Genomic DNA, 19,901 nt, shown 5'->3' on the forward strand with positions numbered 1-19,901 from the left:
TCTGTAGCTGTTGACCAGTTGGAAGATGAACCTGGACGCATGCATCTGGTTGGTTGGACACGGACGTGCATAGAATTGTAGCATCACAGAAATGGTAGTGATACATGAATGTTGCTTTGTCTTTCCTTGCCCCCTCTCACACTCCCATGCTTCTAGTACCTGGAATGAGGGGATAAGAAACAAGAGCTGGAGGACATACAGGACATTTCACCGCTGGTTAACTAACATTTTTGAATGAAAACATCATCATGAACTCATTAAGAAGCTCCACATGAAGCAGATGGCTTTAAAGCTGCTCTCAAGGAAATAATGAAGCAGCTTGTTTGTTTTTTGTTTTTTTCTCAGAGTATAAGAAATGATCTTCAGGGTGGTGGGACGAGCACTACATTCTGAGTCATGTGGAAAAAGTAGCAGGGTGTGGAGGAACAGGATCACACATTCAAAGACAGGTTTGGAGCTTTGGGGTCCACACAGTGATTCCACTGAGGAGGTCGTCCTCTGTGTCACAGAAATCCACTGGGATAGTTTTTCATGAGATCTAAAGTCTGTACACTGTGAGGTCTTCAGGTGAACCCAAACCCCCGACACAGACCCGATCAGTCCTGTGTCTTCACAGACATGACCTGGTTTGAATGAATGTGAGCATTGTAATTGGAGGTTTGATTGAAGCTGCCAGGACCCGACAGCAGCAGCAGATTAGTCGACCAATAAACAGCCGAGGCAAGTTAGTGACGACAAACCACAGAGACTTCTCCCACAACCTGCTCAGTGCTGATCGGACCAGATGCTGCTTGTTGTTAAGACTGATGTATTGTTTGTTTACCTGGTGCATGTAAACCAGCAGAATCTACACTGAAGGTAAATGTTGTTGCCCTGATGGCATAAGGCTTGAGGTGACAACCCTTCACGTACTTTCCCTTCTCTCTACTGTCAACTCTCGGTAAAAGTATAACCCAGAAATACCTAGAAAATAATGTCTTGAAGTTCACATTTATTAAATGATAATTATTTTGTAACGCTGAATCTTCCTCAGTGTGCAGACTCGGATTATCTCAGCCCAAACACGTACAGACAGGTGCACAGAATAAGCACAAACCAAGCACTGTCACTGAAGTGGAATATCTTAAAAAAGGGATTTCTGCATTATGTTCCAATATCTGTCTTTTATTGTTCACATGTTTATCTTTAATTTATGTCTGTCTTGTAATAGCATCAATTCATTTGACCCCTTTTAAATCATCCAACCAACCGCACAGACCATTCTTATTACAGTGTTTGATTTGTTCCAATTCTCAGCACCTGACATTTGGGTGTTTGAGAGTTGATGTCTGCAATCTGCATGATAAAAAAATGAAAATGCAGTAAATGTGAAATTTAAAACATTTTTTTCTTTAGTTTCTTTCTTTACAGTGTTATAATCAATACCATTAATACAATCTAGTCAAATGACATATGTTTTGACAGACTGAAAGTGAAAACAACTGAGGCTTGTTATTCCTTGAAGTCACTGTTGAACAAGATACAGCAAAAACTGACTCAAGCTTCTTCTCACTGATTTTTGTTATGACATGTATTAACATCAAACAGAAAATTTATATAGCAAGAAACTTTTATCGTTTCAAAATGTCACTGACTTTTTTTTATACCATATCTCATTGTTTCATGAAATCTCTAGCAAAAGAGGTTGTATATTATTGCAACATGAAAAATATCCTGTTATAAGGTGAAGAGGTTCTAGTTAAATCTGGTCATAATGAGAGAGACTGCTATTTTTTGTCACAGCTGCAGCAACACAGTCAGACCTCCACAAGAGCACTGATGAGAGTGTGTGTGTGTGTGTGTGTGTGTGTGTGTGTGTGTGTGTGTGTGTGTGTGTGTGTGTGTGTGTGTGTTGGCACCGTTTTTACAGCAGCTTTAGTTTTAATATCATCCGTGCTGCTGGTGCAGACTGGTAGACTGGTAGTTGAGGTGAGATGGTCCTGCAGGTCCGTGCGGTCGCTCCACACTCTGCTGACAGTGTGGACTCCTCTGTGCCGCCCTGCTGCGGCTGGGCTTCACCTCCACAAGGCACTGGTAGACACTGATGCTGAGGGAGGAGGGGAGGGACAGAGTCGGAGGGGGGGGGGGGGGGGGGGGGGGGGGGGGGGGGGGGGGATAATTCATCATCGCCCTGACACCCCCCCTCCACCCCGCCCCGGGTGCAGGACAGTGTCCTTCTCCTCCAGTTTCCCGGTGTAGAAAATGCTCACACCTGCCGTCCAGTGGCCACCCAGGAAGAAGCGAAGTGCCTGTGAGCGTCAGGGCTGCAGAAGATGTGAGTCGGAGAGCGGCTGGTCCAGTCTGACACTGTGGAGTGTGGATGAGCAACTCGAACATAAACAGAAAGTCTGTATCCCTGAAGATTGTTTCAATGAGATTTGGCACACCATGGCACTACATTATTTTTGAGGGTGGGGGTGGTTAACTGATCACAGTGGTCACAGTGTCCTGCAGTCTCCCAGGATCCACTCTTAATCTAGTAGATCCTTCATTGTGGGGTACCTGCCATCAAACAACCAAGAGATTGTTTTAATTATCAAATGATAAAAATATAGTTTTAATGAATATTGACAATCTGTCCCAGTATGTGAGAAACACTTTACCTGTGCAAAAAAAGCTTCAATCTGACGGATGCTCCGGACACGATCTGTTCACTTTAAACCACTCGTCGATACATCTAGAAGACATATCGTACATCTTACAGTTTTTAAAGTCACCCTTAATGAAACTGGATCCACTTGATCTTCATCGTCACACATTTTTTCCACCCTCTTTTAAAACAGTTATCACAGATCTCATACAAAGATCTAAAACCATATCGGAAAACAAAAGTAAAACAACTATTTCACAAGTGGTCCATTACTTATTCTAATGGACCTGTATGAAGCTGCTTTTCACAAATATTCTATCAGTAATCAGTCTTTATCCACCTCTGTGTTGCAAGCATGGATCGAAGAGGCTGTGTGAGTAGAAAAAAAAAGTACAAAATCCACTAATGCTGTATAAATTCGGATCCACATTAAATGTCACTGTAGCTCTCACATGACAAAGACAGGTCACTGACACACGGACACCTGCACATCAGTGTGCTGCTGAGTAACATGAGCCACTACTAAAAAAGCTTCTATCATAATGAATAAATATCATTTTCCACCTCATAACAAAACATAACACCTCTAAATCAATCATTTGAATGATTATGATGCTGCTGTGGAGGTGTGTTGGAGAATCACCTCATTAACTATGCTGGAATAAACCTCATTTTATGACCCGTGTGTCATAAAAGAAATAAAGTGATGCAGCATTTTCTGAACTGAGCATCTTACCCTTTGTGGTAGATGCAGAGGCAGGGCAGGCGAGCGATGGTGTCTCCCTGCACCAGCTCCTCCAGGCAGATCGCACATTCTCCTGCATCCTTAGTGAGGACGTCCTCTGTAAGACAAGACAACACACACACACACACACCAAAAATATGGTACAAGGACACTGTACATGCAATGTGCGCCTGCCCCGATGCTGAAGCAGCAGCGGTAACCATCCTGCAGTGGCAGGTAAGTATTGTTCGGTACCGTAAAAAACAAAGTACCGTGAAATTTTTTGAATTTTATCATCGACTTGGTACCGCAGTATCGGTTCTCGTGACACCTCTTGTATCTGTGCGTGTGTGTATGCACTTTTTGAGCATAGACCTTAGGGAGTGAGGACATTTTTGGAAAGTGAGGACATTTTGGCCGGCCCTCATTTTTTCAAAGGCTGGTTTGAGGGTCAAGATTTGGTTCTATAGTAATTGTAATTAGGTTAAGGTCAGGGTTAGGCATTTAGTTGTGATGGTTAAGGTTAGGTTTGGGTATGGGGCTGGCACATATGCCAATGAGTGTCCTCACCAAGATAGAAATACAAGATTGTGTGTGTTGGTGTGTTTATGCCTAAACATGGAGCAGTGTTCATCTTGCTCTGCTTTGAATAGCATTGAACCAGGAAGTGGAAGTCATCATGTGCACCATTAAACTCATCACCTGCAGCAAAACACAGTCATTAGGACTGGCCTTATGTAACTGTGGATTAACCCACATAGGCCTGGGAAAGCCAGTTATTATGGGCTGTAGCACATCCAGCTCAGCTGAGGGAAAACATCTTTAATATACGGACGGTGCCTGTAAGTCGTTCACACAGTTGAATGACAGAGAAAAAGATGGGAGAGTAAAACTGATGTAAATATTTGTCTTGTTACCAAATGTTTATTTCAGAGGCTTAAGTTCACTGGTCTGGTCCAAGAGTCTGTTTCTCTGTTAGTTCACATGCATGTTCACAAATCATCACTTTACAATGTAGAATTACCACTCTTCAGTTGTATGCCTCTGCCAACCAGTGCAATTTCAGTCTACTATCTTTATCTAATCAGTTAATCTTTGAGTCCAAGTGACAACTGGTCAAATTTGAAAGAAAACCGGCAAACTTGAGATATCATGTTCAAAGAAGCAAAACACATATCTTTAGGCCACCGTGACCAAGCCCTTTAACTTTTGTCCATCGCAATCGTATCAGTTTATCTTTCTGACCAAGTTAACATTTTCTGAGATGTTGCGTTCACAAGACCAAGAACCTATTTTGTAGGGTCAAAGGGAGAGTATCTCTATTTGATCTTTGACCAGAAAATTCTGTTCAGGTCATCCTTGAGTCTAAGTGAACGTTTGTGCCAGATGGAACGAAATTTATTTTGGGCATTCCTGATATATAACGTTCACAACTCAAAGTGAGGTCATGTGACCTTGACCTTTGACCACCAACATCAAATCAGTTAATCTTTGAGTCCATATTAATATATGTGTGGACTTCAAATGAATCAACATCTCCTACCTCTGATATGATTACTGGAATGGAGTGTGAAAATGGTCAAACATATGGTCAAATATAGTCACAGATAGTCATCTGTCCTTGTCTGTAAATATTGATTACTTTCCTTTCTTGAAACATTTAGGCAGCCCTGATATATATAAAAAAACAAAAGAAAAATCAAGAGAATATAACCTCTTTAAAGACACCAGCAGCAGGAATCAGAATCAGGCGCATTGAAGAGCAGCTTTTACTGCAGCAGGTTGACCTCTGCTCCCTTTCTCTGGGCTGTTTAATTTACAACAGTGTCATCAGCCTGTTTCGCAGCAGCTTTAAATCAGAAATGAGGTCATGAAAATCTCAGGCTCTATAATGCAGTTCTATGGAGACACACAGAGACAGACCTTGTACCTTTTGCTTTTGACAAGTGGCTCCTTGTTTGAAGTCTTGAATGAAAAAGATAAATGTGTATATTGTGTATCTGTTCAGTTAACATTTGACGAACATATACACAAACATTAATCAAAAGTAAACACTGCTCAGTGTGGTGTTGTTTGCAAATGATTAGTTGCTACGACTTTTGATAAAGTGCACATGGTGGTGAGTGTGCGTTTTATTAGCGGCCTGTCCTTGGACGGCAGAAAGCAAACAAACATGCTGATTATAGAGCGTCTGCGTGTGAGAGAGTGTGAGAGAGTGTGCATGTGTGTGTAGCATGCAGACAGTGGGAAGCCCTGACCGGCTGATTATCTTATTAGAATGGCCACGAACACAGCAGAGCAGCTGTGATCTCTGGACTCAGTGACCATGAGAGAGAGAGAGAGAGAGAGAGAGAGAGAGAGAGAGAGAGAGAGAGAGAGAGAGAGAGAGAGAGAGAGAGAGAGAGAGAGAGAGAGAGAGAGACACACACACACACACACACACACACACACACACACACACACACACACACACACACACACACACACACACACACACACACACACACACACACACCTTAAATTACATGATTGGCACATTTTTTAAGTTTCAGGGCAGCGTTAACAGCTCTGTGCTCTTAGTTTTGGATATTATTATGCTAACATTGATAAATAGGGCTAAACATGGACGATGCTGCTGAGGATGATGGGATGATGGGAATGTCACTACTTAAGATATGTGGTCATAAACCAAAGTATTGGACTAAAGGTATGTATCTTCGTCCTGAGGGGGGAATGACTTAACCAGACAATCCAATCAACAGTCAGGGGGTCACCAACATCATAAGAATTCATTATTTTAAAACCATAAATATCTGTACAAAGTTTTGTGCCATTGATTTGCACTATCCTACAAGCAGCTATAGAGATATTTTGTTGAATAAGTGAAAACGTTGGTCTTTTTTTCTCCTGGGTCCATATTCATCATTCATATTTACAGTGTAATTATTATTTTATCACCATGATATATATATATATATATATATATTGTCCATATCATGATGCAATAGGCTGAAATATAGATTGTATGTAAAGATGGACGACATGAAGGCTCCTCACAATGGAAGTGTAGTAGAGGTCATAACTCCCACCTCCTCCGTGTTAGTGGATGGGACATCGACCAAATGAAAGTCAAAATACACAGATACAATTTTCGAAAAGATGGTTTCTGTCATTGTAGGTAGCCATTATCAATCTGATGTATGTAGAAGCAAGTTTCATTTTAATTAGTTATTTGATGCTATAAAAAGTTGGATGAAACTTTATAATTGACAGCTGAGACTGACTCGTGGTCGTGTGTAACAGCTACTGAAGCTCCATCCCCCGATAGCAACTATGCAGACTCTGGATCCAAATGATGCTTTTGGCACAAGTTGGCAGCATTCTTACCTTGCTTTTGGTTTTTCTCTGTGCTGTATTCTGGACAGATTAAAAACCCTTTTGAGACAATTTTGTGGCAGATCATACTGTGCATCAAAGTCTTAATTCCCACTTAGTGTTGTCACAATACCAAAATTATGGTTGCGATAACGATACTTTTTCGATACTTTTCGTGAAAAAAAAATGAAAAAAAAGGGGTCTCTCTATCTGAGCCAGTGGCACCAGACTTCTGTATGAAAACGATCTGTTAGCGCACCGATTAGCTCACTTTAAACAGCATCATATCTTCAATTAGGTGGAATGTGACCACCTCAGTCTATTTCCATTGTTTTATCCTTTGCTGAAATCCAAACAAATTGCTGATCTTATCAGATTGTTTGGCCTGTGTTCATGCGTTAGTCAATGACAGTTTCTTTGTCCTAATCTCAGGAGAGAGACTTTGTCAATATGGTTACAAAGTGTTACCATATAATAAAGAAATCCCATTGTGTGACATTACATAGAAGTACAGAATTGTAATAATGAGCCTTTATATATAAATTTTGTTTAGTCAAAACAACCAGCAAGAAGGGCAGGTTAGCATGCTAGGTGGCTAACTTGATATTTGGATGCAGTTTTCATATTACCTTCTTCAGAGTGTCTCGACATTTTGCTTTTGTTTTGGACACAGAATTGTCAGCTTCATATTATAGTTTCATTTGTTTGCATGTGTGAGTTAAATAAGAATGATGAGTCCTACCGTTGTACGTCACTCTGGGTTTGGTTAAACACAAAACCAGGTGAAGATCCATCTCATCCGAGGACACGAACTTAGAGCACACAGGGCACTTGAAGCCTGCAGGAAAAAAGGAACACACACAAAACAATTAAAAAGAAAATTAGATCATCTACGGAGGGGTGGAAAACCACATTTAAAAAAAAAATCATTGCTCACTCTTTACAATGTCCATTATCATGATGCTACACTTTTCATTTTTAAAACAAATGGTGTTAGAATCCATCCATCCATCTTTTGAGTGGGGAGCTTAAGCCAATCCCATCTGGCATTGAGCGAGAGGCAGCCAGTTCATCACAGGGCTGACATATAGAGCAAAATAACCATTCACACTGACAATTTAGAGTCTTAATTAACCTAAGCTGCATGTTTTTGGACTGTGGGAGGAAGCTGGAGTATCTGGAGAGAACCCAAACAGACCAGGGCACCCCGCCACTTGTTAGAATCTCTATTTATAGATACTGTTAAGTCACAAAATGATCATTCTAATGCCATAAAACACTAGCTAAATTCCAATGCAGTGTGGACATAATGTCTTCAATGTAGAAAAGTGATGTCATGTAGTTTGTTCTTTATATTACACATGATGATCCTCAACTGAAGCACCTTTTCTAACATCTGAATGAGGGTAGACAGCATGGGAGACTGTATTAGTTGTGATTCATCTGTTTGTGTAGAAGAGAGACGGATGGACAACATCGTTAGTTCTTACAATTCTAAAAATAGCAACGGAAACTTCGTGATCTGCCCCTTCCGTCCAGATCTGCCGCTAAATTTAATGAGTTCTTTCTTGGCCCATGTCCAGTCCTTCTGCCAAGTTTCAGAAACAAACCAATGGATGGATGCAAACACATAAGCTCCTTGGTGAAGGTAATAAAGAAACAGCCTTGTAATCAATTGCAAATCATGGAAAAACCACAAACATAGTATGTAAACGTGGTTTAAGGTAAAGTTGCCATTGCAACCTTTTTGGTAACAAGCAACATTACAATAGAAATACCCATACAAATAAAGCTCACAGTGCTTGGTGCAGCAGTCTGAGCACTCAGATTAAAGTCCACAGCCTGGGTAAAGGAATAAAAATCTATCTTTACAAATGAGCATTAAAGTGAGTATTGTGCAATCAGGTTGTCTGTGTAAGTGGGCGTGTAGTGTGGGCGTGTAGTGTGTACTCAGGTCAGACCCACTCTTACTGAGCTCTGCCCATTTTATATGCTCACTTGTGGAAAATTACCAGATTCAAGATTTCAAAGCAGCAGTTCACAAACAAAAGAAATTTGCCTCCACATAAAATACAAAAATGTTCGCCTTTTGGTCACAGTTTGGTTAAAATTTAGGCAACAAAACAACTTGGTGAGGTTCAAGAAAAGATAATTGTTTGGGTTAAAAGAGACCATCTTACTACCATGTGCAAAGGCCTTCTGGCAGAGTCTTGAAGGCCAACTTCTCCCATGTGCATTTGACAAACCAATGGGTTATGTCACAGAGGGTGGCCACTTCGTCTCAACTCCTTCCTCCTATATGTTGGTGTGCTTTCTTTTGGCAACAACTTCCAGTTAATGTTTAGCAAATTCAAGATACTCAACTACAATGTTGAATGTCTTGAATTCTCAACAGAAAATTGAATAAAGGTGGACATTTTGGGAAAGTTATTAAAAGGTTGAGGTTTCTCACCATTTAAACAACCTAGTCACGACCATTATGTCCTGACAGAAGCATGGAAATTAAAAATGTTGATGGGCAAAAAGTATTGAGTGCATCTTTTATGACCATTTATGGTTTCAGAAAGAAGAGGAAGAAAAAAAAAAGAGGAAGAGCACTAAGATTACCCCATTGTTTAAAGAAAGCTTCATGTGTACATTTGGATAGTATTTGTGGTTTTCTTTCAGTTTCAGTAGAACACACTCTTCTGTTGTTTATGGAAACTGTTGTACCACTTGTCTTGTAAAAATTCTTTCAAACCTCAACGACATTTTTTCATTTATCAACAAACAGGGTTAATAGGGATACACAATATTTGTTGTACTTATCAGTACATGGTTTATGCTTAGAACTATATTTTTCCTGTTTTATAATCACCAGGAAACTGGAAATTACTTTGAACTGGATTCCTGGGAATCCTATTTCCTGGAAAATAAAAACACTAACTCACTATCTTGGCATAGACCAATGTGACATATATGGTTCTGGTGAACAAACTGAAAGCTAAACAGCAGCTTCTTAGCCACTGGCCAAAGCTTAACAATTCTTAACACTGGTAAGCACAATTCTTCACAGCTTTCAATCTTTATGCACCTCATCTGCTGCCCATCAGATCTGCTGCTTGGAGAGCATCCCAGCGTTTCGAGTCCATTATTGAACGCCGCTCTGCTGCAACCCCTGAAGCAGCACACCCAGGAGTCCATTCTAATAAATAGGATTTATGAATCATCATTTTATCGATAGGTTCACTGATTATTAACCAGCCCAGCTGCCCACTAACCTCCAGGTTGAGTCTATCACAAAGACACAAACAAGCATATGCACAAAAAGAACATTTAGCATCACTTCAATGTTCTTCCTTTCTTCTTTTCAAAAAGGCTTGAAAATTCACAAGTTGAAAACTGGCAGGAATAAAGAAAAGGTCTTTCAGAGGGCACCCATCCCGTCCTCTCTGCCTGCAGTGCTCTACTCTCTGTCGGGGAAAGAGAAACATTCAGGCTATCTGTTCTGCAGAAGAGTCAAAAGACGAGACAAAAAAATGTATATAAAGATGGCAACGTGACAGCCCCCCCAAAAATGAAGCCAAAACATGATTGTCCCCTTGTGGCTGACAACAGGGCAGGTCATAAACTCTGCCCCCTCCATGTTATCAAATGGGACATGGACCAAACAAAGAAACATTTAAGTACTTGTTCAATACATTTTTTGTCAAAGATGGTTTCTGCCATTTTAGATGGTTCTCATCATACTGATCTTTGTTTTTTTCCCCGATAAGTTTGGTTTTAATTAGTTATTTGCTGCTATAAGTACAGGGTGAAATGACATGAACGACAGCAGAGACTGACTCACTGTCATCAGCACAACATGGTAGCCTGTATCCATGAGGAGGAAGTGGAGACGAGTCCTCCAACTTCAGTGGTCAATAAGAGGAAGAACAAATGAGGAAGAGCCATAACAAAATTTACATTTTGGTTATTTTTGTTTCAGTTTTAAGATTACATGCCTTCCTGTTACTTAAGAAAACTGTCTGTCTAATTTGTCTGAGGCAATTCTGTCAAAAATCTATGAATAAAATTACAGATCATGTTCATTGGGCTACAATATTTTCTTTCCCTTGCATTTCCAGTGAAAACATGGCCCCTCCACAACCTGCTCATGATTACCCTGAGCTTCCCCTGCCACTGAAGGAGCAACACAAGGAAGCCTGCAAGACAATCAATGATCAAGGTGAAATAATAGCACAGCTTCAAGAACAAGCAGTTCTTCTTGTTTCAGAGCAACAATGATAAAAGTTCTAAACAGTGTTTTCAGATCAAAAAACATTTGAGGCAGTGTTGATAGTACTACAACCTACCACTGAAAACATGGAAGGGTTGAGTCAGACACAGCAAATAAGGCATGCTGATTAGATATAATGCGGGGGTTTTGTATTCCTAAACTGGCAATCAATGACTAGTTTTTACTTTCCCTCTGTGGTGTGAGGCAAAGATTTCCAGGACAGGACCTTCCAGTGTTCTTCAGTGTGTCACAGTCAACTGTAAAAAGGACAAACTTTACAGATTTCATGTTGTGTTCATCTCTAACTAGGCCTTGGAGAGAAACTGCAAACAATCATGTTCCTCCTTGTTTCTGAAGCACTTTCTCACATACAAGAGTTATACATGTATAAGACTACAGAAATACATGCGCAGAGATGTATAGCTCAAAGTTCTCAACTCTGAAATATACTTCAACTACAAAGCTAATAACACTTTTTTAAATGCTTCATTGGTAGGATATTATTATGAGATCTAGCTACAATTTTAGGAGAGAACATGCTACCTTTGGTTGGGCAGGAAAATGTGATCTGTTGATGTGTTTAAAATGAGCATTTGAACGTTTACTGTAGCAGTCAGAAAGGTTCTAGCTGTGGCACCACTCTGCAAACTGAGCAGTTTCTCCACAGCTGTATCTGAATGATGTAAGGTGCCTCGTTTTCACATTATAGTGTTTAATTGTGCTATATTAGCAAGCTAATGAGCTAATTATTCAATCCAACAAACAAAGGCGGTCACCATTCATGCATTACTTTCCATGTTGTGCACATATACCTCCATCGAGTTACTGTAGGCTTTTAGCAAAAGGGCCCATGTATCCTCGTTGTCACCATTTGCCCAATTACTGAAAGATTACATTGAAGCTTACATAGAAGGTTTAATGTCCACATGAGCACTGGGATAATAACTTAAGCCTTTTTTGTCCACTCTTTTACTATTGGAGAACTTTTGGTTTTGGATCACACCCTCTATACTTCTATAACCCTCTATAAGATTTTGTGTGAATGCTGTTCCATTCCTGCCTCTGTTGCACAAGAAAGAACAGGTTCTCTGCAGATTAATACTACCACATACTTCTAGTGGGCCATGATCAATTTGTATGAGTCCATATATATTGTTAGGAAGATCTTGAGGACAATTTGGAACTGGAATTTCAACTGAAGTTAAGACAGTGAGTGAAGCAGAGCCTCTCCAATCAAAACCGAAACAGCCCAGAAATCAGCAGAGACTGAATCATCCTACATTTCCTCCTCAGCCTTAAGAAATCTGTTCCCTCACTAGAGCAGCCTTGCAACAGATCCTTGTTGCTTGGCAACTGTTGCATCCCAGGGATTGGCACCTCACTGCGGAGCTGTGAGTGGAGTCAGTGCCGGACTGATTGGATCCAACTGAAAGGGGCCAACAATGAGACGATGTCTGTGATAATAGTCCATCAAAGCCATTCTGATTTCGCTATATGAAGTAACCAGTTCATTTTGTCATTCAAATTTTTAGTAATTAATCAATTGTTAAAGTTTTTTTTTTAGGAAAAATTACAATTTTTATTTTTGAATTCTCAATTTTAAGCATATGGTGCGTTTCCTGTAATAGTGTAAGCTAAAAATTGTTGGCCTGAAACAATTTAAAGTTAAAATTTGGCTTTTTGATAGGCACTCATTGTAATACTCTATATTATTCTTTATATCAATAGAGTAATCAAATTGGCAGATTCTTACAAACAAGAATTCAGATTCAATAAGTGGATTCCAAAGAGGATCTAGCAGAAAGCTGGGAAGCAGAGGCAGTGGAACTAGGTCGATGTTGGAGACAACTGAGGGTCATCATATTGATAGCTGAGTTGAGAAACGGTTGGCCTTCTAATGCTTGTATAATTCATATCACTGGCACCTGCACACCAAGGGACTTGGAGTGAGTAAAAGAGGAAGTAGAGTGAAGAAGGAATAGGAGGGAGTGGGGCTGGAGAGGCCAGCGACAAGAGGACTATAAATAAACGTGCTTTTCAGCTGCTGGGAAAATGGGGTAAATGATGAGAACCATTCCTCCAGTCAAGTTAATATACCCCAGCGTTCTACTTAGGTCATTCTCTTTCTCCATCTCTCCATCAGTAAATATTAGCATCACACACAAACCAACAGCACCCAGAGGCAACAGTGGAAATACCAAAATATCTCACTCAAGTCCAAGGTGCTTTTAGATTATCTGGGAAATAACACCTTCTGTAAACCAACAAGGTCACCTTTATTTGACCAGAATTTAAAGTCTATAAAAAAAACTATAAAAACTGTTTTTGATATTAGGACCTTTACTACCATAATTTATAGTGTATTGAACTACATTATATTTTGGCCACTGTAGATCCACACATATCACTAATGATGAACTGAATATGGCATTGAATCATATTACACTATTACCAAACCTTTTTCTCTGTATGCTCTCTCATTCTCTGTCTCTCTTTCAGTCAGTAGATCTCCAAATATAAATATAAAAATGAATACAATTAAATTCAGTGCAATGTGCATACTCTCACTTGTGCTTTAGCTATTTTTTGTGTTTTAAGAGCCAGAATGGTTGGCCTACTGAGCTGTAGGCGGCTGACAGAATGGTGTAGGACTGGCACCTGACCAGCTTCCACCCAGCTATCTTCTCTCCGCTCAAACCAGACTTCTTGTTTGAGTATGAGGACAAGGAGGTGCAAAATGAGTAGGAAGTGGAGTCACAAGCCGTTTTTAGACATGTCTTCGGGAGGATCTGGAGAATTGGGTCCAGACTTTCTCAGCCTTTCACACATGCACAACGCAGCGGGGGGGGGGGGGGTCCTCTGCTCAGACTCGTTCACAACAGCAAGAAATTCTCTGCAGAATTCAGGTGAGGGGTGACACAGCAGGCAGAGGCAGGAAGTAACGTATTAATTCTGCTGCATATATCACGTGATTTCAACGGCGTCTGCTTTTATCACCACAAACTCTCTTCATCTGTTTCTTCTACATTAGTGGCTCCACTCTTTCCTCTGGATATATTTATACTTCCTTTATTTTATTATTATTATATTATATTTTTGTGTCTGTTGCGTGTTAGAAGCGTCATCAACTCCTCACTTGTTCGTGGTAAATCCAGCGAGGATCCCCTGCTACGGCCTTACATTGGATTCTGCTGACTTTATACTAGGGGGCCTGGCTGAGAAAGTCCACAGAAAGTCCAGAGGCTCTCACTCAGTTATTTGCATTCACACATACGTAGAGGGTCTACGAAGAAAATGTGGAGGATCTCCAGCGTTTAGTGCATGTCTGAAAGCTGTGACAAACATAGGCTACATCTGATTCTCACTGATTGCCAAGCTTGTAAATCTCCCATTAACGTAAATCTCCCATTAACCAATAAGATTAAAACATAACATTTACAATGGACAAGTGTCTAGTACACAAAATATTTTTGTATATAACAAGGGTTCCTTTGGCACATGTTCTAATAGCAGCATGAATAATACAACAATAGGATCATACACCTGCAGCTAACTGACTGAAACTAAATAAAAAAGACCAACAGGGTGGAATTCCATCCCCCTTTTAAACCAAAAATTCCCCCATAAATAGGCCCTTAATGTGAGCTCAGTTGAGCATCCTTTAATAATGCTGATAACTAAATCACACCATTTTGAAAAGTTGAAACCGAATTGCATCGAAAAGGAAAAAAAGGCCAGTGCACTTTGCTTCGCTCTCCCTCTCTCTCCTGCACAAACAGATCAGATTGACCATGAAGCACCAGGAGAACTCCCACCTGCATCTGTGATTGTTAAAACATCCGTAAAGATTTTACCATCTTTGGCTGGCAGGCCAGATTCAGCATATACTCTTCAGATATCGCTTTTGCTGTATGTGTTCACACAACAAGTATACACGTCTCTACTGCCCCTGCAGTGTCGTCATGTGCATGCACAACCCTGGCCGATCAAAAGTTAATCATATAGTGATGATGATATGGTGATTAGAATCAACAAACAATTCTGAAGTGAAAAATGAATCTATAAAAGCAGTAATCTATTGACATCTCATTACACAGGCAAAATATGATGACTAAATTAGACGGTTGGGGAGACAAGCTGTGAGCCCAAAGCCATTTCCTTCAGACTCCACAGCTGCTACATCCATGCAGCGAGACAGCACCAAACATCTGCTGCAGTATTCAAATGAAGGGACTCGGCCGCAGAGATTAGGAGAGCAGGTTAGTTAGCTAAAGGCTTATCTCTTCAAGGTAGATTTCTGCTAACCTGGAATGACTCAGCCACCAACAGTAACATGGCTCAGAGCTGTGGTGACTGACCTGCGGACATTGCTCCAATAAGACCCAATGTAATAGTTCTCAGCAGCAGAGTGCTGGCAACAGATCATTGGTCCTTGGTCATGAATAATGACAGCAACACTAAAAAGACATTATTAGACCGTGCATTGTCTCCTCAGAAGCAACATGGCCTCCTGCTCATTTTCATCAATAGGAATGAAATAACAGCCACTGTTGATGAAAAATACATACTGACAAAATTACCAAATGTTCTGTTTAAACACCCTTCATCAGTCAAACGTATTTATATGAAAATTAATGTATATGTGTATGTGTACACACAAAGATGCAATATGTGTAACTTCAATCAGGGTAGATTTGAACATGAAAAGACCAGAACCTGTTGTGTAGTCAGTAATTCTCTTGCACTCTCACACTTTAGTTTTCTACATATTAGTTACACTTAATTAGTTTCTGTTCACCTTTTCACCTCAAGCACCTTCACATTGCAAACTTAGTTAAATTCAGATAGTGATGTACTTGTCTATGCACAAAGAAGGGACCCTGCTGTTGCCAAGAAAGCGCCGATGACATCAGTCCAGCTCCCTCAGCCAAAGATTGCAACAGCCCCAAAACCTACGCAGGAGAAACAACTGGGAAACACTGGTCCAGATTTTAAAAATGACGTAGTCAGGGGCCAAATGAAGCAATACGCTCTGTTATTGGTCTTAACTCTCCCCTCACTGGGTCATCTGTTTCTGATAAACTATTCTGAGACCTTATTTTTGATTAAGAGAGGTGAGATCCACGTTCCTGTCAAACGGTGGGCTTCCTCTGGAGGCTAATTCATTCGGACAAATTATCAATTTAACAGTTTACATGCTTTTATTTAAAATATCTGGTGAAATTAAAATAATCCGAACGATGTGGCTGCGATTTTGACACACAGTTTGACCCAGCTGCCAGCCACTGCTGTAGTAAGGGAATGGAGGACGTAGAAGAGGACATGATCATGATCTGTTTGCACGCTGCCATTATACAAATGAACAATGTGAGAGCTAAGGATAATGGTTTGTAGCAAATAAAATTTTACAGCTAGTGTTGTAGAGACATGTACAGCTCTGTTTAACATTTAAGGCAGATTTATTAAACCTTTGATCCAATTGTAATAAAATAAAAAAATTAAGGAAACAGGAAGCAACAGCAGAATTGGAGTAGCAGACGGAAAATCTTTAATTTCACACAAAGGTGCTTAAAACCCAGGTTTACAGTATGTGCCCAGCCCACTACGAGCACATACAACAATGAAAGGTTTGCTATAAAATGCTGCTCGGCCAAACTGGTAAAACTAGGCTGCAGAGCTGCGCTATCAGACTCTATGTTTGGAAGCTGCATTCATTCAGATCGCACACCGACAACAGGAGAGCATTTCCATTCTGAGTTTACAGTCAGACAGGGACGGAAATACTAAAAGCAGCCCACACATGATGGTTGAACTATGACATTGTATTGCATGTGCAGGAAATGAAGACTTCAGCCAACCTTTTCCAGGGCAGGCTTCTCCCTGCCATTATCAAAAAGTGCATAAACTTAAGCAACACCTCATTAAATGAATAGGACCCCTGTCCCCGCCATAGATTTAATCAATTCAGTGGGGAGAATTTGGTTATTTTGACAACTGATGGAATTCCTTTATTCGTACATTTTAGTCAGTTTGAGTGAAATTACTATGTAAAGTTGTCCAATTACTGTGAGGGCTGAACAATAAATGCTGTCAGAATGATCTCAGATATCAGTCAATTTATTACCATGTCACACAGAGCATCGTTTTTAAAGCAACAGTTACTAGTGTGTCTTTCGTCCATGAGCAAACATTTACCACCATTTCAGTCAGTTTAACAAGGAGCTTTCAGCCATAAAACACCAAACCTGCCAAAACTAAAACCTCTTCATTGGAAAACTGCAACTGTTCTCAAATTGAGGCAAAGACTTCACTTTCATGCATGGCCTAACAAACACAGCTAATCTTCTGAATTGACTGGAGATGATTGGTTAACCTCAACATGCCATGAGGAGAGCTGGGGGGGGACCCGTTGATGCTGATGTGCAGCTTGTAATGGCATCAAAAGCAGCTGATTGAGTCACTTAAGTCAATCTTAAGACCTGGACTGACGTTCATTGATCCGATGACTTCAAACAGTCAGGGTGGATCAATGACATCAACAAGAGGACTTTCAAAAGGAGGCTAACGCCGGTTGTTTTAACAAAGTTTGGTTCAGCTCACTCTCGAGTCATCACCATCATCATCACACGAGCATCATTAAAACCAATGGGGCAGAATCTCCATCCACTGCCTGTGGACGTTTTATCAGTAGTAAGTAGAAATTACAGAATAGTGGTGCTAAACTACATTTTAGGTCATTTAAAATGTTGACAGTTTGTCCTTTGAGTTTTACACTTAACTATCCCACTCACCCTACTTGGTGGTAGTACTGAAACTATAAGAGCTCATGTTGATCCTCATTTTGAAATGCTTCCCTCTCCTTTGCTTGCATTTGATCATTTTCATTGTCAAATAATGTGTCATTGATTATTTATGGTAACTAAGTTCTGTTGTAAGATAATCATTGCGACCTAGTGGGACCTGTTGGGATGGTGTGTGTTGTGCATTGGTCCTACACCAAATAACACTGAATTAACTGAGTTGAATTAACTGTTTGGTGGATTGTTTCTTATATGACCAATTCTGCTGCTTTCACATAATGTTCCCTGTGAATTCATTTGATTGACACGTTGTTCTGTTGCTTATTAGATCTGCACCATCAGGCTGTATTTCGAAGGAAATCTAAGTGTATATAAGAAACCAGTGGAAGAACTGAACCGGGCTTTGGATAATCAATAAACCCTAGTTGTCGCTGACTCATTGGTTTTGTATGTAATCATTAACATTTAGATGAGTCTGGCCCCCATCCTGCAGCATCATGTGTCACCACACTCCAGTGAGTCCTGAGCTGTGTCAGCAGCACACACTGCCCTCTTACCTCCAAAGAGATTGGGCGAGAGGTGAGCTGGTAACGACCCGATCAGCAGCCGGGGACCGTCGTGCTCTCTGCCGGGGTGCTCCAGGTCCGCTGCCTCCTCCGGGCTGCTTCCCTCGGACTCCGGGGAGCTGTAGGCTCCTCTGCTGTTGGGTATGTTGATCCCAGACCGAGGTCTGGTCCCGGAGCCCCCGGAGCCCCCTACAGTCCTGGCCCTGGCCCCGATGTGCTGGCTGGTGCCGGACGTGGCTCCCGAGGCGCCGTGGTACCTCACTCCCCCGGCGGCAGACCTGCTCACGTTACTGCCGTTGCTGCTGGAGGTGCTGGAGGGCAGGTCCGAGCCGGAGTAGGCTCTGGTCCGGCCGTTAGCAGCTGGATTAGCGGTGGGGCCGCTCTGCTTCGCCCCCATGTTAACCTCCACTGATTCGGCTTTCAAATATTAAAGCGCCGCTGCGGGACAGTGCGCCAGATTTACGCCCGAGGCAGATGGCTGCAGGGCACACGGAGGCAGGAGCGGAACTAACTCGGTCCCATGGAGGTGAGCGCAATGTCAGTCAGAGCAAAGTTGAACCGCACATGTTCGACTTCTGTGAGGAAAACTTTATCCGCCGTCACCATCGTCTTCCGTCAGTTAACAGTTGTGGTCGTGCTGCAGATAACGTGGATGGTTCCTCTGAGCCGCCGCTGTGGAGCCGCTGTCCTCCGGCCGCTGTTCCCTCCTCAGTGTCCGCTCCGCCATGGCTCCTGAGCGGCGTGAAGGAGCGGAGACCCGGGCTCCTCACACCTCCAACACATTGCTTTAAAGGAGGAGGTGACGGAAGAGAAGGTCCGGCATCGAACCGTGTGATCAGTGGCCGCGGGCAGACTGTCTGAGCAGGTTAGCTGTTAAGCCACCTGAGCTCACGAGTGTTTCCGGGGAGGATTTTCAAAATAAAGCCACTGCAGTGTTTCAAGAGAACAGGTACACCCGGATACACATAGCTGAAAAACAGCCCTGAATTTTTATTCAGTTTCATATATGTGCTTTAGGCTCTTATCAGTATTAAGTAGACTATGAGCTAGTAACCTGTACTTTGATACCACAGTGCTCCAAGCTACCACTATATAAATGGCATCATGTTAAACTTTCTCAAGCTGCTTTCAGACATGCACTGAACTCCACATACTCTCCGGAGGGGCTGTATGTGAGAGCTTTCAGACTCTCTGTGGACTTTCACCAGCCAGCCCCCTCATATAAAGTCTGCAAGATGTCTGAAGGAGCCAATGAGAGAACACAGCAGGAGATCCTAAGCAGGATTCACTGTGAGCAAGTGGGTGTGTTGATGACGTTTCTAACATGTGACCAACGCAAACATAAACAAAAATAAAAAATAAACAAAAATAAAAAATAAATAAAAGAAAGCCAATATCCCCGCATGAAAAAATGTTACCATACACTTAAAAGGTGTCAAAAGCGTTTGTGATGATAAGGGCAGACGCCTTATACATATGATTTCTGCGGCAGAATTATTAAGTAACATCCCTCATTGTGTGGTTGTGAAAGTGTCTGAGCGGAGAATAT

At 41.3% G+C, this 19,901-nt stretch overlaps 1 protein-coding gene across 2 annotated transcripts; it reads right to left on the reverse strand.

Annotated features, from left to right (window-relative positions):
* Positions 1 to 2,147: 2,147 nt before the first annotated feature.
* znrf2b (zinc and ring finger 2b) lies at positions 2,148 to 19,530 on the reverse strand. 2 transcript variants are annotated; one of them, XM_034609893.1, is made up of 5 exons: positions 18,344 to 19,530; positions 7,471 to 7,566; positions 3,366 to 3,471; positions 2,640 to 2,716; positions 2,148 to 2,539 (listed from the first exon to the last, which is right to left on the reverse strand). In XM_034609893.1, the coding sequence occupies exons 1-4, from the start codon at positions 18,747 to 18,749 to the stop codon at positions 2,659 to 2,661; spliced, it is 666 nt and encodes a 221-aa protein (XP_034465784.1). In that variant the 5' UTR covers positions 18,750 to 19,530; the 3' UTR covers positions 2,148 to 2,539; positions 2,640 to 2,658. The 2 variants fall into 2 exon arrangements, with proteins under 2 accessions (XP_034465784.1, XP_034465783.1); XM_034609892.1 differs by having other exon boundaries at positions 2,148 to 2,541; positions 2,643 to 2,716; positions 18,344 to 19,529.
* Positions 19,531 to 19,901: the final 371 nt, after the last annotated feature.

The sequence above is a fragment of the Hippoglossus hippoglossus genome, chromosome 16 (genome assembly GCF_009819705.1).
Source record: "Hippoglossus hippoglossus isolate fHipHip1 chromosome 16, fHipHip1.pri, whole genome shotgun sequence".
Classification (NCBI taxonomy): Eukaryota; Metazoa; Chordata; class Actinopteri; order Pleuronectiformes; family Pleuronectidae; genus Hippoglossus; species Hippoglossus hippoglossus.